At 37.6% G+C, this 21,945-nt stretch overlaps 1 protein-coding gene across 1 annotated transcript in view; it reads left to right on the forward strand.

Moving 5' to 3' along the window:
- The window catches only part of DGKI (diacylglycerol kinase iota), a 450,391-nt gene that overhangs the window by 280,812 nt on the left and 147,634 nt on the right, over positions 1–21,945 (forward strand). The window contains 1 exon segment of the mRNA XM_032642953.1: positions 17,069–17,268. Within this exon segment, the coding sequence (XP_032498844.1) occupies positions 17,069–17,268 (200 nt within the window).

The following is a 21,945-nucleotide window of genomic DNA, read 5'->3' on the forward strand; positions in this document are numbered from 1 at the left end:
CATAAAAGATACTTGATATGATTTCAATTTTCTTAAATTTACCAAGGCTTGATTTGTGACCCATAATATGATCTGTCCTGGAGAAGGTTCCATGAGCACTTGAGAAGAAAGTGTATTCTGTTGATTTTGGATGGAATGTCCTCTAAATATCAATTACATCCATCTTGTTTAATGTGTCATTTATAGCTTGTGTTTCCTTATTTATTTTCTTTTTGGATGATTTGTCCATTGGTGAAAGTGGGGTGTTAAAGTCCCCTACTATTATTGTACTACTGTCCATTTCCCTCTTTATGGCTGTTAGCATTTGCCTTATGTATTAAGGTGCTCCTGTGTTGGGTGCATAAATATTTACAATTGTTATATCTTCTTCTTGGATCGATCCCTTGATCATTATGTAGTGTCCTTCTTGTCTCTTGTAATAGTCTTTATTTTAAAGTCTATTTTGTCTGATATAAGAATTGTTACTTCAGCTTTCTTTTGAATTCCATTTGCATGGAATATCTTTTTCCATCCCCTCACTTTCAGTCTGTACATATTCCTAGGTCTGAAGCGGGTCTCTTGTAGGCAGCATATATACAGGTCTTGTTTTTGTATCCATTCAGCCAGTCTGTGTCTTTTGGTTGGAGCATTTAATCCATTTACATTTAAGGTCAGTATCAATACATATGTTCCTATTACCATTTTCTTAATTGTTTGGGGTTTGTTTGTTTTTTTAGGTCTTTTCCTTCTCTTGTGTTTCCTGCCTAGAGAAGTTCCTTTAGCATTTGTTGAAAAGCTGGTTTGGTGGTGCTGAATTCTCTTAGCTTGTGCTTGTCTGTAAAGATTTTCATTTCTCCATCAAATCCGAATGAGATCATTGCTGGGTACAGTAATCTCGATTGTAGCTTTAACCCTTTCATCACTTTCAATATGTCCTGCCACACCCTTCTGGCTTGCAGAGTTTCTCCTGGAAGAGCAGCTGTTAACCTTATGGGGATTCCCTTGTGTTATTTGTTGGTTTTCCCTTGCTGCTTTTAATATTTTTTCTTTGTATTTAATTTTTGATAGTTTGATTAATATATGTCTTGGCATGTTTCTCCTTTGAATTATCCTGTATGGGACTCTCTGTGCTTCCTGGACTTGATCGACTATTTCCTTTCCCATATTAGGGAAGTTTTCAACTATAATCTCTTAAAATATTTTCGCAATCCCTTTATTTTTTTCTTCTTCTGGGACCCCTATAATTTGAATGTTTGTGCATTTAATGTTATCCCACAGGTTTCTGAGACTGTCCTCAATTCTTTGTATTCTTTATTCTTTATTCTGCTCTGTGTTAGTTATTTCCACTATTTTATCTTCCACGTCACTTATGCTTTCTTCTGTCTCAGTTATTCTGCTATTGATTCCTTCTAGGGAATTTTTAATTTCATTTATTGTGTTGATCATCATTGTTTGTTTGCTCCACAGTTCTTCTAGGTCCTTGTTAAATGTTTCTTGTATTTTCTCCATTCTATTTCCAAGATTTTGGGTCATCTTTACTGTCATTACTTGGAATTCTTTTTCAGGTAGACTGACTATTTTCTCTTCATTTTTTTGGTCTGGTGGGTTTTTACCTTGCTCCTTCGTCTGCTGTGTATTTCTCTGTCTTCTCATTTTGCTTAACTTACTGTGTTTGGGGTCTCCTTTTCGCAGACTGCAGGTTTGTAGTTGCCGTTGTTTCTGGTGTCTGCCCCCAGTGGGTAAGGTTGGTTCAATGGGTTGTGTAGGCTTCCTGGTGGAGGGGACTGGTGCCTGTGTTCTGATGGATGAGGCTGGATCTTGTCTTTCTGGTGGGCAGGACTGCATCCGGTGGTGTGTTTTTCATTGTCTGTGAACTTATTGTGATTTTAGGCAATCTGTCTGCTAATGGGTGTGGTTGTGTTCCTGTCCTGCTAGTTGTTTGGCATGGGGTGTCTAGCACTGGAGCTTGCTGGTCATTGAGTGGAGCTGGGTCTTAGCGTTGAGACCGAGATCTCTGGGAGAGCTCTTGCCAACTGATATTACAAGGGGCTGGGAGGTCTCTGGTGGACCAGTGTCCTGAACTCGGCTCTCCCACCTCAGAGGCTCAGGCCTGACACCTGGCTGGAGCACCAAGACCCTGTCAGCCACACGGCTGGGTCATCCTGGAGAAGATGGACTGAAGCCAGGAGAAAGCTAGAGGATGGGAGACCTGTCAGAAGACTTGTTTGATGAAATCAGGCAAGGTTGGTGGCATTCTGTACCCAGGCTCTACTCGCAAAGGGGAAAGGGGTCCCTCGGGAAGCCGAGCACGTGCTTCCACCTAAAGTGTGTTTTAAGAATAAATACTTGTTATGGGAAAAGTTCAGTGTAAAAACAGGCAGTATATTGGACCCTAATGCACCATCCCTTAGCCTCTGTAATTATCAGTTCACGGACAATTTTATTTCTGTCACCAGCTATGATCTCCTCTCATACTATTTTGAAGTAAATCCCAGATATTATATCATTTTACCCATGAAATTTTCTGAATGTGTTTTGTAAAAGGTAAGATTTTCTTTTATGGATACAATCACAAAATGTTATCTCAAAAATTAAAATAATAGCTTCTGAATATCACTAAATACTCAGTATTCAAATTTTTAGTTGTCTTGCCGATGTCATTTGTTTTCTTATGCTCTGTTTGTTTTCATCAGGATTCAAATAAAATGCATTCACTGTGATTGGCTGGTATGACACTTAAGTCTCTGTAGGTTCCCACCCATCTCTCTCTCTCTCTCTCTCTCTCTCTGTCTCTTTTTTCCCTTCATTTATTTATTAAAGAAACCAGGCTATTTGTCCTGTACTGTGCTGATAACATCCCCAAAGTCTCAATGATGTGTTCTTCTCTCTTCCCTGTTTCCGCTAAGTTGATATTTGGATATAGGTTCATCAGACACATTTTTTCCCAGATCTCTTTTGTAAGTAGTGTTTTATTCTTCCAAGAGAGGATATGTAATGTCTCATTCTTTCTCTCTCTCTCTCTCTCTCTCTCTCTCTCTCTCTCTCTCTCTGTCTCTGGTTAACAGTCTTTGACGATCAATGTCTGCATCCAGGAATCATCAGTGGTTGCAAAATTGTGATATTCTACTTCTATCCTTCATTTATTAACTGGAATATGTCTCTAAAGAGAAAATTTTTTTCTATTCCTACTGTTTTGTTACTTAGTTATACAGTTTGTTTCAGAGAAGCAGGATAAATGGTTCTTTTATATATACATTTTCAAAATAATAAGTTCACTAGCATCTTTTGACGGTGACTGTGGTTTGGAAGTGGCATCCAGTTTTGGGAACTACTCCCATGAAGAGTTTGCGTCTGTATACCCTCCCCTTGAATCTAGGTGGGCTTACAGATACTTGGCAAATAGAGTACAGTGGAATTCATGCTGCGTAACTTTTGAGGCTGGATCATTAAATGCCATGCAGCATATGGAAAATATGGGCAATACTGATGGTCTCTAATTAACAGGAGTTTTGTAAATTCAAGGTAATACTTATTTAAAATGTCTCACTGCTCTCATTCATTCAATGTCGGTCATGCATATTTATTGAATAGTTGTTGAATCCACAAATACTTATTGAATCCATAAATGACACTCTGCTAGGTAAAATGGTTACAAAATGAACCAGTAGAAAAGCTGTGTCCTCAGGATGCCCACAGTTCATGTTGTGGGGAGAGATGAAGAAAGAAATGAGCAATAACAGTCTGACACAGATTCTAGGAGAAAGGCATGTGTGACGATGGAAAGGAGAACCGTATTTACAAACTGGGGAGATCAGCAAGAATTTCACAGAGGAGGCAGGAGTCTCTATGGGTGAGATGGCCAAGTGGCTGCTACCCTAGAGGGATGAGCCTAAGAGGGCATGGAAACCAGGAGAACTACTAGTGGTGGCTCAGAGTGATGATACAAATGGTGAATAAAGGGCGGAAAGGGTTGGGTTTTTATAATTTGTTGTTTTAACTGTTATGGGGAGGTTGCAGCAGATGGCATGAGACAGGATCAGATCTGTTGCTCAGAAGAGTTATCTGGATGTCAGTGTGAAAGGTGACCAGAATCTTAACTTCTGGAGACAGATGGACAAATCAGGACATTGGTACCAAAGTCCAGTTGAAGAGATGAGGAGATCCGAAAGCCTGAAGAAAGACAGTGGTGATGAAGATAGAAGGGGTTGGTGAATTCAAGAGTTATTGATACGGACTTATTGTGAAGGGTGAGAAAGGAGTATCAGTGAATGCCGGGTGGCCAGCATAGGCAAAGGGTGAATATATTATATGTGATAGAAAATATAAAAGAAAGGTAATAGTGTCAGAAAATGAACTCTGTTTTATATAAGTTAAAATTGAAACCCCTGTGAGACATCTAAGAAGATATAGAAATGTGCAGTTTGAAATATATGTTTAGAGCTCAGGAGATCCCTCTAGGTCAGGAGAGAATATTTAGGGGGGTCTATCAAATCCTTTTCTCTCCCATCCCATCATTAGTAGGAAAAGGAGGAAAATAATAGATGGGAGTTGGTGTAGAGAAAATGGAATAGTACGATTATTAAATGTAGATAATACCGCACAATTTTGAACATCCATGTTCTTTAAATAACATTGCTTCATATTCATACACATCTTACCTTCCTATTCATATAGCAGACACTATTGTATTTTTTTTTTACTCAATAATGAAAGCACTTTATTTTCAGTCCTTAAATTTCACATGCCTTGAAATTATTATGTTTCTAAGAAGGTAAATTATTTGAAAACTCACACATCTGTGTAAGATGATTATATAAACAGAAGAGTGTAGTTATTTGGGTAAAAGTGTATGTATTTTTGTGTATTTAAAATATTCAGAGTGGTGCTTTAAGAGAGAGTTGAAATAGAATTACTAGAATGGGAGAAAATATTGTTTCTTTTAGACTTTATCTTGTAATTGCACATTTCAAAGCAGAAGTATTCAATTCATTTTACTGGTTGAAATGCATTCCTATTAATTAAGATGATTCTTCATTGGGTGCTTGGTAACCTGATTAGCTTTTTGGATTCTACACAGACCATAATCAGACCCTATAAGCTGTATTGACTTCTGCCACAATTTTCTGCCATTACAGTTGTAAAGGGCCTTTCATGTTGAGTCTGTTTCTAAGTAATCTAAAACTTTTCAAGACAGTTGAAAGCATTATTCAGATGGAGGAATTGGGAGCCTAATTTGCTATGTGGTATGTAATCCAAAGATTTCAGTCTCCTGAACTTTAAGGAAAGCATAGCCCACTTTCTTTTTGTTAATTGAAATTAAAATATGTAGGCTGTTTGATATTTATGAATTAGAAAAGCTAAAGGTTATTCAGTGAGAAAAGTTACATAGAGAAACTCCCAGGGTTGAAGTTGTACACATACCAGATAATCTTTTTTTTTTTTAGAAAAAAGTAATATTAAATGTTTATTTTGATAACATATGTAAGTATAAGAACTAAAACTATCACTCAGAATCACATGATCTGTAACTATATTTATATTTTGATGTGTTCCCTTTCAATTGCTTTATTTCCATGTTTTTAAATATATAGGGAATCATAAGTAAATCCTACTCTTTCATTGTGTAACTATGTCTCAATTTATATAATAATTATTCCTTTATGAAAAGCTTCCTTTACGGAACTTTTAGGTTTCTCGATGTTTGGTGGTATAAAACACTCCTGTAATTAACATAATGTTTATAAACCACAGTTAACATTTCAAATTATTTTCTTATGTCAGATCCCCAGGAGAGAAATGACTGATTCAATGGCATAAACATTTTAAAGCCTCTTAATAAAAATTATAAAACTGCTTTCTAGAAATTTTTTACTGTTTACTTGCCCAACAGCAATGTCTAAGAATACCTGATGGGAAGTGTTAGGAATTTAATACCCTACAGGTTCTGAAAATGTGTTCATGGATAGAAACAAAAAGCTAATATAATATTACACTTGATGAAACAGAATGAGAGGATAAAATTACATCCCTAGAAAGAAAGAAATTATGTTTTATACAGTCAATTATGTCCAACAAAAAAGAGAGTAAGACATGTTGTTTACCTTTATTGTTACCTTTTATGTCTTTGGTTTTTTAAAAAATGTCTGTATTTTTTGCATATTTTGATGGGCTGTTTATCTTTTATTGTTGAATTGCAGGTACTGTTTATATATTCTGAATACAAGTCTTTTGACAGATATATTTAGTGCAAATATGTTCTCAGTTTATTTTTATCTTTTTTTTTTTTATGTTTCTTTTGATCGGCAGAAGTTTAAATATTCTTATGAATTCCAGTTTTAGGAGGTAGGCATATTTCATGCTAGAGCTTTTTGTGTCCTTCTTAAATCATTGCTTACTCCAGGAAAGGTTGGGAAGATATTCTCCTTTGTCTTCTTGAAGATTTATAGTGTTAGCTTTTATGTATAAGTATGTGATTCAGCTCAGATTCTTGTGTATTCTGCAAAGTAGCTTCAAGGTTCATTTTTAAAAATACGATTATCCAAAACTTTGCAAGTTTCTTAATAACATCATGAGAGGTGAAATAAAAGAATCTTATTCATGATTTTTTAAAATGCATTTATCCAGTTTTTTTCCAGCACTATTTTTTGAGTAGACTTTCCTTTTCTATAGAATTGTCTTGGTGCCTTTGCGTCTTGATTGTATGTGGGTCTTTTTCTGAACTCTATTGTTTCATTGATTTGTTTATCCTTAATCCACTTCCACACAGTTTTGATTGCTATAGATTATTGTAAGTCTTCAACCTGGTAATATGAATCATCTCACTTTGCTTTTCTAAGGGTGTTAGGGTTATTCTACATCTTTTGAATTTGTGTATAGATTTTAGAATTAGTTTGTGTCTACATAAAACTGTTTGGATTTTAATTGGGATTGCATTGAATCTATAGGTAAATTTAGGGAGAATTGGCATATTAACATTATTGAATGTTCCAATCTATAAGCATGATATATTTCTCCACTTATTTAGGTGTTCTTTTTTTTTTTTTTTTTTTTTTTGCGTTACGTGGGCCTCTCACTGTTGTGGCCTCTCCCGTTGCAGAGCACAGGCTCAGCGGCCATGGCTCACAGGCCCAGCCGCTCCGCGGCACGTGGGATCCTCCCGGACCAGGGCACGAACCCATGTCCCCCGCATTGGCAGGTGGACTCTCAACCACTGCGCCACCAGGGAAGCCTATTTAGGTGTTCTTTAATTTCTCTTAGCAGTCTTTTATAGTTTCAGTGCAGTTTTCAGGTCCTTGCATACCTTTTGTTAAATTCATTCCTAAGTATTTTAAATAGTATGATTTTAAATTTCACATGTAATTATTATTGCTAATATATAGAAATAACTGATGTCTATGTGTACACACATGTGTAGATATTTATTTATTGACTTTGTCTTGCAGGTTTGCTAAATTCACTCATTAGTTCTAGTAGTTTTTGATATATACCTTAGGTTTTTTTGTTTTTTTGTTTTTCTGGGGTTTTTTTTTTTTGCAGTACGTGGGCCTCTCACCGCTGTGGCCTCTCCCACTGTGGAGCACAGGCTCCGGACGCTCAGGCTCAGCGGCCATGGCTCACAGGCCCAGCCGCTCCATGGCATGTGGGATCTTCCCGGACCGGGGCATGATCCCGTGTCCCCTGCATCGGCAGGCGGACCCTCAACCACTGCGCCACCAGGGAAGCCCCCTTAGGTTTTTTTGTATACATAATTGTGTGGTCTGTGACTAGGACAGTTTTATTTCCTTACACACCTTTTATTTTTCTTGCCTTATTGAATGAGCTGGCAATATGTTGAATAAATGTGGTAAGAATGAACATGCTTGCCTTCTTCCCGATTATAGGAGGAAGCATTCCATATTTCCTCATGAGGTATGCTGTTTGGTTGTTGTTGTTTTTATAAAAGCCCTTTATGTAATTAATTATGATTCTCTGTCAGTTTTCTGAGAGTTTTTTTAAGTCACAAATGAGTGATGTATTTAATCAAATGCTTTTTTTTTAATATATGGAAGTGACCTGATTTTCTCCTTTATTTTCTTTATATCATAAATTCCATTGATTTTTTTAAAAAATTACTCAGTTTGCATTTCTAAGTTAAGCCTCACTTGATGTACTATCATTTTTTATATGCTGGATTCAATTTACTAATATTTTGTTAAGCATTTTTGTGACTGATTATGAAAGATATTGGTCTATAAATTTATTTTCTTGAAATATCCTTTATGGGTTTTGATATCAAGGTTATGCTGGCCCCATAAATTGAGATAGGGATTGTCTGCTTTCTGAAAGAATTTTTATAAGATTGGTATTATTTTTTTCCTTAATTATTTCATAGAATTTCCTAAAGAACTGTCTGGGCTTGAGATTTATTTGGGGCAAGAATAGATATAGAATTATTCACATTTTCTATTTCTTCTTCAGTCAGTTTTACTAAGTTGAATTTTTCAAGGAATTTGTCCACTTCATTGAAATTGTTAAGTCTGTTGGCCTAAAGTTGCTCACAGTGTTCTCTTATTATTTTTTTAATGTCTGTAAAATCCCCTCCTTTATTCTTGATACAAGTAATTTGTTACAGACCTTTTTCTCTTATAATTTCATTTTTTCTCCCCTACTTTGTGCTATTCTTTTCATGTATTACACTTTGACATAACATATGAACCCCGCATTTCAGTATTGATATTTTTGCTTTAAGCAGTCAGTTGTTTTTTGAAGAAATTAAGAGGTGAAAGAACAGTTCATAGTCTTTTATGTATACCCACATATTCACCATTTCCAGCTTTCTTCATTTCTTTCTGCTGATCAAAGATTTCATCTGGTATCATTTTGCCCGAGTTTGAAAGATTTCCTTTAGCATTTCTTATAGTACAGTTCTCTTGGCAGTAAATAATTTCAAATTTAATTTTTCTGAAATGTCTTTATTTTATCCTCATTTTTTTAAACTATATTTTTATGAATATAGAATACTGGATTGACTGGTTTGTTTGTTGGCTTCTTCCAGCACTTTAAATATGTTGTTTCATTTTCTTCAGGCCTCCATGTTTTAAGGATGAACAGTCAGGTACCATTTGTATCATTATTCCCCTGTTGATGTCTTTTTTTCCTCTGTTTTTGAGGCTTTTTTCTTTTAGTTTTAAGCCTCTATGTGTTTGTTTTACTTTTCTATTGCTGCTGTAAGCAAATTACCATGAGCAGTGGTTTAAGACCGCACAAATGTAATATCATACAGTTTGGGAGATCAGAAGTCTAAGATGGATGGTTGGGCTGTGTTTCTTCCAGAGACTCTGGGGAAGAACCCACTTCCTTGTCTTTTTCAGCTTGTTGAGGTGGCCTACTTTTCCTGGCTCATGGCCCCGCCTCACTCTGACCTCTGCTTCTATACTCACCTCTTGTTCTCTGACTCTCCTGCCTCCCTTCTTCCCTTATAAGGACCTTTGTGATGACATCAGGGCCCCCTCCCACAGATAATCCAAAATAATCTCCTATGTCAACATCCCTAATGTAATCATACCAGAAAGGGCTCTTTTGCCTTGTACGGTTTTCATAGTTTCTGGGCATTAGAATGTGGGCATATTTTTCCTGGTTGTTGTAGTGGGCATCATTCTAACTTCCACATGGTTTTCTTTGTATTTATCCTGTTTTAGGTTCATTGATCTTTTTGGAACTGAAGGTTGACCTTTTTTTTTTCCCCTACAAATTTGGAATATTTTCATCCGTGTATTTTCTGCTCCATCCTTTTCTGCTCCTTCTGGCATTCAATTATGTGTACTTAAATTGCTTGCTATTGCCTTATGGGTCTTGCGGAAAAAAATAAAATGTTTTAGTCTCTGTTTTACAGATTATGTAATTTGTATTGCTCTGTTTTCATGTTCACTGACCCCTTTTTGCAGTGTCCAGTTTGCTCTTAACTCCATTCAGTGATCATTTCAAAAAATTTTTCTTCCTCACGGATCACATTTTCTTGCTTCTTTTCGTGTCTAATACAATTGATTAAATGCTGGGTAGATGATATATTGTATGGAGTCTGGCTTTTCTTTTATTGTGACCTAGTTGATACTGTTTCAGCATTATATTCTGTTCAGTTCCCTTCTTGCTTCACAAAATCCAAAAACAAGTCTAGTATAAGGGATGGATGCTACTAGCCTAGTGTAAAAAAAAAACAATCATCAATAAGATGTGTTTCTTCCTAGGTTTATGCAAATTTATTTGATCCCAGGATATGTTGTTGATTATATGACTACACTATATTAACTCTGTCACGATATTACAGATTTCAGAGGATTGATTGTTTATGGAAATAGCTTGAAAGCATGAAGATGATTTTTTTCCAAAGTGCACCACTGAATTCCAGGCTAGATCTCACTGTTGGCAGAAAAGCTGAACAGACCCCTTTTGTGGCTTTTTTGCCTCCCATGGACTCACCTTAATAGTGAATCTACCTCTATTGAACAAAAATGGAAAAAGACATAAGTATACAATAAACCCCAGTGAGAAGGAGTACTTAGGTTTCCTCATTATAAGAATCTTCACTTTTTCAAAAAAATGTTCTTATTCATAGTAAGTATTTAATAATTGCTGGATTAATTTTAATGAGCAGAAGGAAAGTTTTTCAAGTAAAGCCTTTCCTTTTTACTGTCCTCTGCTTCATTGTAGATACTGGCTGTGCATTAGCATACAGCTAATATTGTCGAAGTTAGATGACATGTGGTAGAATTTGAGAACATGAAATTATAGGTACAACCTAGAATCCTAAAATGCTAGTGCTAAAACAGACCATAGCAGCCTACCAAAACCTCATCACTTAACATATAAAGAAACTGAATCTATGGAATTATTTTTGCCATAAATGTTATTCATATGAACAATAATTAAGTAAATAGTAATACTATTGCTGGTGGAATTTAGACTGCTTACAGCATGTATTACAGTAGGATTTTAAAATACACCCCTGTCCAGAAATGTTAATATTTGATAAAATGGAAAAAAGCAATAAAACTTAATGGCATTGCTTCGTGGCAATAAAACCGCTTGTAAAAACTTGTATAGAAAAATATGCATTGAATGATGACGCCACTGCGAATTACTTAAGTAAAATTTCTCATTTGGGGGACTAGGGTAGGGTGTCAGAGAGGGAAAATATCCCATGTGAGATAGTTCAATTGAGGGAATTTAGTACAGGGGACTACTTACAGGATGTTAGAAGAACTGAAAAGAGGTAACCCATAGATAGCAATCCATGGATTAGCAACTGCAGAAATTCTCTGCCACCTCCAGGACTGGAGGGACAAAGGGAAAAGACAGTGTTATCAGCATTCAGGAGCCAGGGCCATTCAGCAGTGGTGGGACCTTGGACAAGTAGCCATTGATGGGCTGTGCAGTGAGGGTCATTGGGCAGGAGCTGGGACTCCAGAGAAGGGAATCAGACCACAAGAGTTGAGGTCATTGCTGGGGCTGCCTGTCTGTGCTGGGACCGTAGAGACAGGGTGGCCTGGGAAGAGTGCTTGCCAGTGGGAAATGCAAACAGAGGAGAAACAGCCACTGCCAGAGACACTGCTTGATAAAAGAGAGCTAAGGAGAAATATATACTTGCACTCTCCTCTCTTTCTACTGGCTAATTTTTATATTAATATTTATGTTTCTTGCTCCTAGTCCTTTAATACATCTGGGCTTAATATTTGTGTATGATGGGAGGTAGAATACTGATTTTATTTTTCTCCATTTTATTTTATTTATTTATTTTTTTGCGGTACCCGGGCCTCTCACAGTTGCGGCCTCTCTCGTTGCGGAGCACAGGCTCCGGACGCGCAGGCTCAGCGGCCATGGCTCACGGGCCCAGCCGCTCCGCGGCACGTGGGATCCTCCCGGACCGGGGCACGAACCCGCGTCCCCTGCATCGGCAGGCGGACTCCCAACCACTGCGCCACCAGGGAAGCCCCCTATGTCTTTTCTTATGCAAACACCTTTATTTGAATTACTGTATCTTTGAATATTACATGACTCGATATTCAATAAGGATAATCTATTGTTATGTTTTCAAAATATTCTCAGCCATTTGTGAACCTTTATTCTTTGAAATTAATTATAGAATCAGTTTGACAAGATTCTTCAAAATAGTATTTCTCATATTCACTTGGAATTACATTGAATTTATGTATTAATTTGGAGGAAATTCATATCATTAGAGTATTAAATTGTCCCATCCATGGCTATGGCGTGGTTCTCCTTTTCTTTAAGGTTTATGTCTCCAGTAGTTTAAAAATTTTCTGCATAAAAGTCTTATTGCTTTATTTTTGTTGATATTATAGATGACATCCTATTTTTTATTATATTTTTACTTAGTTATTGCTAGAGATGGGGAGCACTTGATTTTTTTATGTTGATAGTGTACCTTTCTTACAAGGTTTAATTTTTGGCCTGTGAATTTTCTTGGACTTTTGATGTATGGGATGATATTAGTGGAAATATTACAAGGTTTGCTTTCTTTCTTCCATGGCTTTTTCCTCCAATTTTATTTCCTTGACTTATTATGTTGGTCAAGACCTCCAATACTATGTTGAAAACTTTTGTTACTAGTGGATCATCTTGTCCCTTGAAAGGAATGCTTTGAATTTTCTTTATTCCAAATAATGTTTTCCCTACGGATTTTGATAGATGACCTTTATCAGGTAAATAAGTTGTGTTCGATTCCTAGTTTTCTAACAATTGACCCTAAAAGGCACTGAACTTTATTATTTTTTCTGCACCTTTTGGGATGATAATGTGGTTTATCTCACTTAAACTGCAGTATGGTGAAATTATAATAATGTGTTTTCTTTTTTATTTTATTTTTATTGAGGTATAGTTAATTTACAATGTTGTGTTAGTTTCAAGTGTACAGCAGAGTGTTTCAGTTATACATATATATGTATACAAATATGTTCTTTTTCAGATTCTTTTCCATTTTAGGTTATTACAAGATAATGAGTATAGTTCCCTGTGCTATACAGTAGGTCCTTGTTGTTTACCTGTTTTATATATAGTAGTGGGTATATGTTAATTTCAAACTCCTAATTTATCACCCCTCCCCGGCCCCCCACCTCCGCTATCCCTTTGGTAACCGTAAGTTTGTTTTCTGTGTCTGTGAGTCTATTTCTGTTTTATAAATAAATTCGTTTTGTACCATTTTTTTAAGGTGCCACAAGTAAGTGCTATCATATGATATTTGCCTTTCTCTGACATTTCACTTAATATGATAATCTGTAGGTCCGTCCATGTTGTTGCAAATGGAATTATTTCATTCTTTGTTATTTTCTGATGTTGAAGTATTCTTAATTCTTGCAAAAACCCATAATGGATCACAATTTAGTTTTTATGTAACAGACCAGTAAAAGCAATTAGCTATTTTTTTAAATGATTTTGGTATGTGTGATTATAAATATAATTTAGGTTAAAAGTTTGTTTTCTGCTGCTGCCCTTATCTGGTTTTGTTATTTCAGAAGCCATAGCATCATTTTCTAAAACAAGTTTTATTAGACACTGTCTTTCTATAAAACTTGGGTAGAATTACTTGTAAAACATCTAAGTCTACTTGGCACATTTTGGGGTTGGGGGTGGAATGAGTAATGTTTCTGAAAACTTTCAATTTTTAAAACAGTCTAATCTATCCAATTTCCATATTTATTACACCAAATTTTGCAAATTATATTTTTTCCAGAAATTTATCTCGGTTTTCGAGTTTATTAACATATAGATCTTTATAACATTCTTGTATGACTTTTAAACTCCATTATATCTTATCCTCTCTTGTTTTATTTTTTAATAAAACAAAATAGTTTTCCATTTTTTGTTATTTGGTTTTACAAGACCACCTTGTTCGTCTTGAAAAAAAAAAAAAAAAAACCCAGATTTTCGTATTGTTGATTATCTCCGTTATTTACCGTCCATGTCACTGATTGCTGCCTTGGGCCTTTTGTTACGGGACTGGGACTGGGAGTCAGGGGCCTGCAGCAGTCGGGAGAAAGGAGGGGTTGGAAGACTTGCCCTTATTTCTGTTCTGATTTCCCAACCCAGGGTTGTCTGTCCTGTCATCTGACAGCAAGTGGAATAAGGACTTGAGTAGTAAGAAGGAGGATGAGACTTAGATGGAGAATAGTATTCCGGGGAGGAGCATAGTGCAGAAAGTCAGAAAACCTCACACCAGGGACTTCTCTGGTGGTCCAGTGGTTAAAACTTCGCCTTCCATTGCCGGGGTTGTGGGTTCGATCCCTGGTCAGGGAGCTAAGATCCCACATGCCTTGCAGCCAAAAAACCGAAACATAAAACAGAAGCAATATTGTAAAAAATTCAATAAAAACTTTTTTAAAAAATGGTCCACATCAAAGAAATCTTAAAAAAAAAAAAAAAAAAAAAGAAAACCTCACACCTTAACTGTGGACTGAAAGAAAGTTGTTGTAATGACTTGAGGACAATAAATGGCAATGGATACACTTAGTCCAGGGGCTGTCTTTGCTTTCCTCCCGAGTCATATACCACCAGAAAGGCAATATTCGAAGTTTTCACAAGAGTATAATAATGCTAGGTTGAACAGACAATTGAATATCTGTCATTAATACACCAATGTATTCTTACCAGTAAATGACTCATTCTAGCAAATCCTGGGGGTGATTATGGTTATTAGGGCCTGTGCCTTATAGGATGTTAAGTCTAGATTAATCTGAACGATGAAAAATAACTATTTCTAGTAAGAATTTTAAAATATTACCTTTAACTTGTTGCAAAAGTAAGTGTTTTTGTGCTAACAATAATAGAACTGTCTTTATTCTGAAAAGCTAATTACTGTAATTCCTCTTGTGCCTGTTCAGTGATCCTGGACTGATTCTGAAATGCCAGTGGAACTGCCACTGACAGCTATTTACCTCTGTTAATTGTGTTTGCTGTTAATCTATCACCGAGGCTGAGAATATGGCTTAAATGGTCTCTATAGTACTGTGGAAGCCTTCTGATACCGAAGGGTTCGAAAGTATTTAAGCAATTTTCAGTCCTGTCAAACCCAGAGGAATAAGTTCATACTTTGCAGGTTCTGCATTTTTATCTGTCATTAGGCCTAGTCAAGACTGGGGGAAAAGAGAAGAAAATGGTATTTCCTCCATGGATGAAGGGATACAGTGTGGTCAGATAAACATTGCCCTGAGAAGTGCTTGTTGAAGGCAAGGGAAATATTTTGGAAAAGTTCGGGAGATGAGGTAGTGGCTCAAGTCCATAGAATAACTTAAAGGAGTCATTTAAGTGCAGCCAGAAAGACCTTAAGCTGAGTAACAGAGGATCGGGTAATAGGCCGGAAAGGATTTTAGTAAATTCTCGCCTCATTCTCCTCTGCCTCCTTGTTCTACTAATTGAATAAAATTGTATGTAAAATTCACAACTGAGTGCTTTTTAACATCAAAGGTGTTCAATAATGAAGTATGTTCTTTACTTTTCAGTTTTTATTCTACTTTCTTTCCTCCTTTCTGTCCCTTTGTGTTCCTTTTCTCTTTGCATTCATACATAATCAGGTTTCTGTTGTTCAGATTAATGCAAGTGCAAAAGTAGTTCAAAGTATCAGATAAACACAACTATCTGGGAACCAAATTAGTGGAAAATGACTTCACAAATCTCAGTTAACAAAGTTTTTTCCCGTAGGTTTTTCTTTTTAAGTCAATCTTTTAGATTTTGAGCTAGAGTTAGTATTAACTTCTTTTAAAAGTTTGTTTACTTCATTAAAAATTGATACTCAAAATGTATTATAATAAAGCCTTACTGAGCAACTGTTAGCAGTATCTACTAAAGTTAAAAAAAAAAACTTACGGCATAGCAATTGTACTCATCTTACGTACCACGAGAGGGGACGTATCCACCAAGAGACAGACACAAGAAAGTTTATATCATTAATAGCCCCAAACTGGAAACAGCCAGATATTTACCAGCAGAAGAGTAGGTAAATACACTTTTCTATTACTCAAAAATAATGATGAGCAAAAGATGTCAGACACAAAAGAGTACATATTGTATGATTCATCTTATATGAAGTTCAAGTTCAAACAAATTGAATCTATGGTATGGAAGTCAGAATAGTGGTTACTGATTGGTTGGTGAGAGGAATGTAAATAGATTGGGCAGGGACACATGGAAACCTGGTTGCTATAAACTGCCTAAAGCCTGATCTGGATGGAGATTTACATATGTGTATAAAAATGTCCATCAAACTGTATAAGACAGTTTGGGCACTATCTGTATGCATAACCGAACATATTGTTTGATTTTAGTTCATCCCTAAAAGGATAAGTGATACTAAAATATATATTAAATTTTTTTTTTTTTTTTTACTAAGGCAGAGAAATTATGCTACTTTGTTGCAGAATTTTAATGTTGGGTTGACTTTTCATTTTGTGGCTACTGTAGTGAACTGAGCTCTTACTGTGTTTGATTTTGATCCTCAAAGCTGCTTTACTCTAAAGGATGTTTTCAATTGAGGATTATTATTTTGCATTTCATTGATCTTACACAGATTTGAAGTAGTTTGAGGAGGTTTTAGGTAAAAAGGAAAAGCTTACCTGAAGTTTGAAAAATTTTCTAAGGATGGGTTGCATATTTAAATATAATATATTTAATATATAATATATAACTATACATTATAATTATATATAAATATATTTATATAGTAAGTGTAGTATGGAAGCTGTCTTAAACCATGTATTTTATCTTTCTTATATTTTTATTCTATGTACATTGGTTATTCAATGGGAGTAGACAACACAAAGAGCTTTTGTATTAAACTAATGATTAATTTAAGGCTGAAAATACGTAAAAGCAAAAAATGGCTATCGATGAGGATTTGTGATAAAGCCATCAAAATTTAGATATTTCAGTTTATGTGTATTAGTGATTTTCCAAGGTTTCCCACTTTACTCATGGCTAACAGCTTTCAGTAAGTATTTTTCAAAGGCCTTTTGATTATAGGCAGTGGGCTTGGGGTTTCTAGGTTTCCTGAGTAACTCTTAAGCGCTAACCTCTCGCTTCCTTTTGCCTCTTGTCTTTATAGGCTGCCCTGCAAGTCGGGGGCCACGGAGAAAGGCTGCACCAGTGTCGGGAGGTCATGCTGCTAACTTACAAATCCATCCCCATGCAAGTGGATGGAGAGCCCTGTAGGTTGGCCCCGGCTATGATTCGGATCTCGTTGAGGAATCAGGCCAACATGGTACAGAAGAGCAAGAGAAGGACGTCCATGCCTTTACTCAATGAGTGAGTCTGCCCTTGCCCACCTTTGTGAACATGGAGACCGTGGAGAGGAGGGCACTGAGCATGTGCATGATCAGGGGCCTCCCTGTGCTGGGAAAGGAGACGAGTCCAGGAAACTCAGCAGCTCCTTGGTCTCTTGCACATATTTCTTCTTCATGTTTACTATACGGTGACCACACGCTTCTTTCAGAAGTTATTGCTGTATGATGTGTTAGAGTGATGGCGCTTTTTCACTGACCACTTGAGTATATACTTACTGGGACCAGCAGAAAATCACTGAGTGATTCAGGGTCGTAAAACGTGTCCTGTTGAACGTGTTCTGTTTTGTTTAAGAAGGCGCGCTGTTGGCCTCCTCTTTTCCCCGGTCGCTTGGAGAGTGTTGGTTTCTCCAGGTGCGGGAGGTCGGCAGAGCTGGCTTTGGCTCCCCTCTCTCCACATTGTATCCCCTTCTGCCCTTTCCCAATGCTCCCATTTTGGGGTCCTGTGTACTCTGATGCTTCAACTCAATTTTGCCATCCTGGGTGGCGTCCTATTGTCTAGATGAAACTTGACCCACGACTCAATGCCTAAACAAAATGTATCCCTCTTGGACCCTTTCCTTTCTTGGGTGTTTTGATAAACTGATTTGGACAAGGTGATAAATGACTAGATATTTTGAGTGCATTTTATAGAGTCCCTTAATCTAATTTCGATTGAAATGTCTTTTGGGGGGTTGGAGAAAGGGATGGAGAAAGATGGGGATTTGGGGTATCTTTTAGAGTATCTTTCATATATCATGCACCTATGGCTGACCTGACTCAAGGTAAGGACGTTTTAGGGTTCAGCCTTGGGCCATTCTTCTGTCACAGCGAGGGTCCCTCCAAGGTGCTCCTCTATTTGTGGCCTGTGATGCATGGTTACCTATTTGTACTGAATGGCTGGCTTCTTCTAGTGCCTGTGAAGGAAGGGCATGCTTCGCCATGTATTTATTGAGTCAATGTGACAAGTACAGAAGTGCCTAGAATGAACCGATGACACAGGTGTCATCGCTCCCTTCCAAAGCTTCACCTGTCTTTCTGAGATGGCAGATGTTGAAGAACAGCGTTCGACAGGGCTCGTGACGTGTTTCAGTTTTTAGTGTCTGCTTCTAAGCTTGAAGCTGGGGTGAGGGATCTTCTCTCCTCTGCATCCTCCTTTTCCAGAGTCAATCTGGGCTCCCCCCGGCACTTTTCCTAGATCGTTATCCAAAGGGCTTGTTTAGTTGCCTTTTTCGTTTTGTTTACATTTTGCAGCTAGTGAAACTCTTAGCTCATTTCTGCGGCTTTCTCTGTCCTCTGCCTTTACCACTATTAGGTTGAACGTACACTTTGTGCGTTTCAGGCAGTGTGTCAGCAATAGTATATGGTTGACCATATTCTCTCTTGAAACATTAGAGTTAAGCCATGAACTATTGGTTTAAGGGAAAGTTCTGAGCTACTAAGTGAAAAGCCCTCTCTGAGATAGTCCACGTTGTTTTGGATCACTTGTAGATCGTTTGCTAACAGAGCTAAAAATTCTTAATATCTACAGGCAAACAGCTCCCATTTTCATGCCTGGTGCTTCTATGCTTAATAACCTTATGAGACATGAAACTCTTTTCGGGTGTTTAGTTTCAAACAGTTTTTGCCCTTGAGAAAGAATTTGTATTTGCTCAGAAACTGTATTAAGAATTTACTTGGGCTTTCTTCTCATATAAAAACAAATGGAAAGAGTTGTTTTCTTTTTGTACACATGGCACATATGATAGATGATGTGACTTCATAGATTTAGCCGGGAGGGTGTTCGAGAAGCAGCCTCGGGCTTCCCTGGTGGCGCAGTGGTTGAGAGTCCGCCTGCCGATGCAGGGGACACGGGTTCGTGCCCCGGTCCGGGAAGATCCCACATGCCGCGGAGCGGCTGGGCCCGTGAGCCATGGCCACTGAGCCTGCGCGTCCGGAGCCTGTGCTCCACAACGGAGGAGGCCACAACAGTGAGAGGCCCGTGTATGGCAAAAAAAAAAAAAGGCAGCAGCCTCAACTCAAAAATGCTGTTATTTCCCACCAGGGGGCAGTGGTGTCTCCATCCAAGCAGCCTCAGGCCGTAGGAAAGACTTGTGTGAAATGCCAGTAATAATATTCTGTCCATTTCTTAAAAGGACACATATAAATCTTAAAGATCAGCCAAGACCTTTATTACAATTTATTATTAAAATTACCATTCAACACATTTTTAGAAAATCTCTCACCACTATTCTTTTTCGCCCTCTGTAATTAGATTGCTTCTTTCTATTTCAGTAGAAATCTTTGTTTGGAAATCTAACTTCTTCCACTGGATTTCCAAGTGGAGTTTCCAGTTTAAGGGCAGCCGGGCCACTAATACCTTCTTAAAAGTTTTCTTCCACCTTCTGAGCCCTCCAAGCTTTTCTCTGTTTAGGCCACAGTGTGCAAAGTTCACTATTGCAGCCAAGGCAGAAAGAGAGTATTGAAAGATAATTCTTTCTTCCTTCTTTCCTTCCTTTATTTTTTCCATCCTTCTTTCCCTTTTCTTCCTTTCTCCCTTTCTGACTTTTTACTGTTTCTTCATCATTCGCATGCCTTCTTTTTGAAGAAAGAGAGCTGTTGTAGTTTAAAAACTTGTGTGTATCTGTGTTAGGGGGAAGGGAGTCAGAAAGGGGTAGCTTTTCAATTCATCTTAAGGACTTATCTTCCTTTCACATAGCACGTTAACATGAATATTTGAGATTTTAGGGCTGTGGCCCCCCTTTCTGCTGAAATGCTGGTGTTCCTCATAGATTTGCCCCTTCTCTGGGAAATCACATCACAAGTTCCCTCTGTGAGGGATAAGCTAGTGTGTCTCACATCTGTGTCTTCAGCCCAGGCTTTCTTCTAAAAGCTGAAGACTCGCACCCAGATATCTTAGTTGACATCCTTACCTGCATATCTCATAGTCACCTCCACTTTTACATGTCCCCTGCGTTGTTTGAACTCTTCCTGCTGTTTGTTTCCCACACCTTTAACTCCCACACCATCTTTCCCCTCTGCTAGTAACACAGCCTTAGCGGCGGAGCCGTGTTCATCACCTCTCGTCAGCATTGCTAAAATCTGCTCAGTTCATTTCCTTGTTTCCAATGTTGCTGCCCTTCACACTGTGTCTTTTCCAATAGACTGGTTAGAATGCTCTTTCTAAAAATGTAAGACCTATATTCCTTGGCTTTACCGACCTTTGTGATCATCGCCTTGGTCCTCTCCTTCCTACGCTCTAGAGCATATTGCTATTTCTGGAGCAGTACGGCCTGTCTCGTGTGTCATTATATTTTTGCCCTCCTCACCTGCTTTCATCTGCTAGCCCCTGCTCAAGTTCAAACTCCATCGAAATATCACTTCCCCTAAGAATCCTTTTCTATCTGCTTCCAGCCATTAAATACACCACTCAGCGCTCCTATAGTATTCTCGTTACTTCTCTCACACCATTTATCAAAACCAGTGTAATTATTGGTTCGCTTGTCTCCCCTGCTCTGTGGGGAGACCCCAGGGTTTTCCTCATAGGGTCACCAGTGCCTGGTAGCGTGTCTGAGACTTACGGTTACATGTTGAACAAGGGACTCGCACATGGATCGGCTCTATAAAGTCCTATCTGTTACATTTCTCAGAAATTGTTTCTAAAATAACATAAATCTAAAACCTCGTGAATATAAAAATAATAACAGAAAATGTCTTGGTCACATTTTATGGCAGAAGTGGAAGATATATACTTAAGAATTTCAAGATCTGGTGCACATGGATGGCTGGAAGAATTCCCATGAGAAACAGCTAAATAGGAAGCTTTCATGATGCCAGTGGATCTTCATGTATGCAAAAAGGAAAAAATTTTTTCTAAAAAAATGTCTTGGCTTATGATCCTATTTGCTGTTACTATATATAAACTGAAAGGCTAGGCCCGTTATGTTCACTCTCCCCTCCCCTCTCCACCCCATTGGTACAGGAGCGTATGTCATTTGTGGCTTATGAATCTACTTGAAATATGACTCCAATAAATTTCTTCCCCCCCTAAAAGTAATAGAGCAGATTTGTTTAGGTTCATATTCATGTACTAGTAACATGATAGCCAGGTATATTTGATTATGTTCTCTATTTGAAAGTCACTTTTGAGGGAGATCAGAAATTCTGCATTACTCAGGTGCATAGGAAGATCTCAGCCTGAGTTCACTAGCAATTAAGACAACGTTGTTAAGGGTGATTGTATGATCCAGGGGCAAGATTTCTAGTTGGGCAAACCTTGGGCAACCGACTTCCAGCATCCTGGGCTGCTGAGAAGTATCATTGGTTATCACTGATAGCCCGTTCAGGATGACAAGGAGTTAATTCATGGGTGGCTCTATATGAGAATTTATGTACCCCGTGGAAAAGAGGGATGGGGGGGTACGTCTACTGCAGTTATAGTGAAACTGTTCAAATGGTCGAAGAGAGTGAAGGGAATAATGATGTAACAGTGACAGGAAATGTGGGGTTTAGTTTCTTCAGTTCCACATTTTCTCTTTTCTGGTAGCCATCGAAGACCCTCTCCTTTACAAAAGAAGGGAGAGCAGAGAGAAGTCTATAGTTTCACTCCTCTACCAAGAATATGAGTGGAATTACAGCATCACTGTGATAGAATTAGGCTTTCTTGGTATTACCTTGGGATTTC

Source organism: Phocoena sinus, chromosome 9, assembly GCF_008692025.1.
Source record: "Phocoena sinus isolate mPhoSin1 chromosome 9, mPhoSin1.pri, whole genome shotgun sequence".
Classification (NCBI taxonomy): Eukaryota; Metazoa; Chordata; class Mammalia; order Artiodactyla; family Phocoenidae; genus Phocoena; species Phocoena sinus.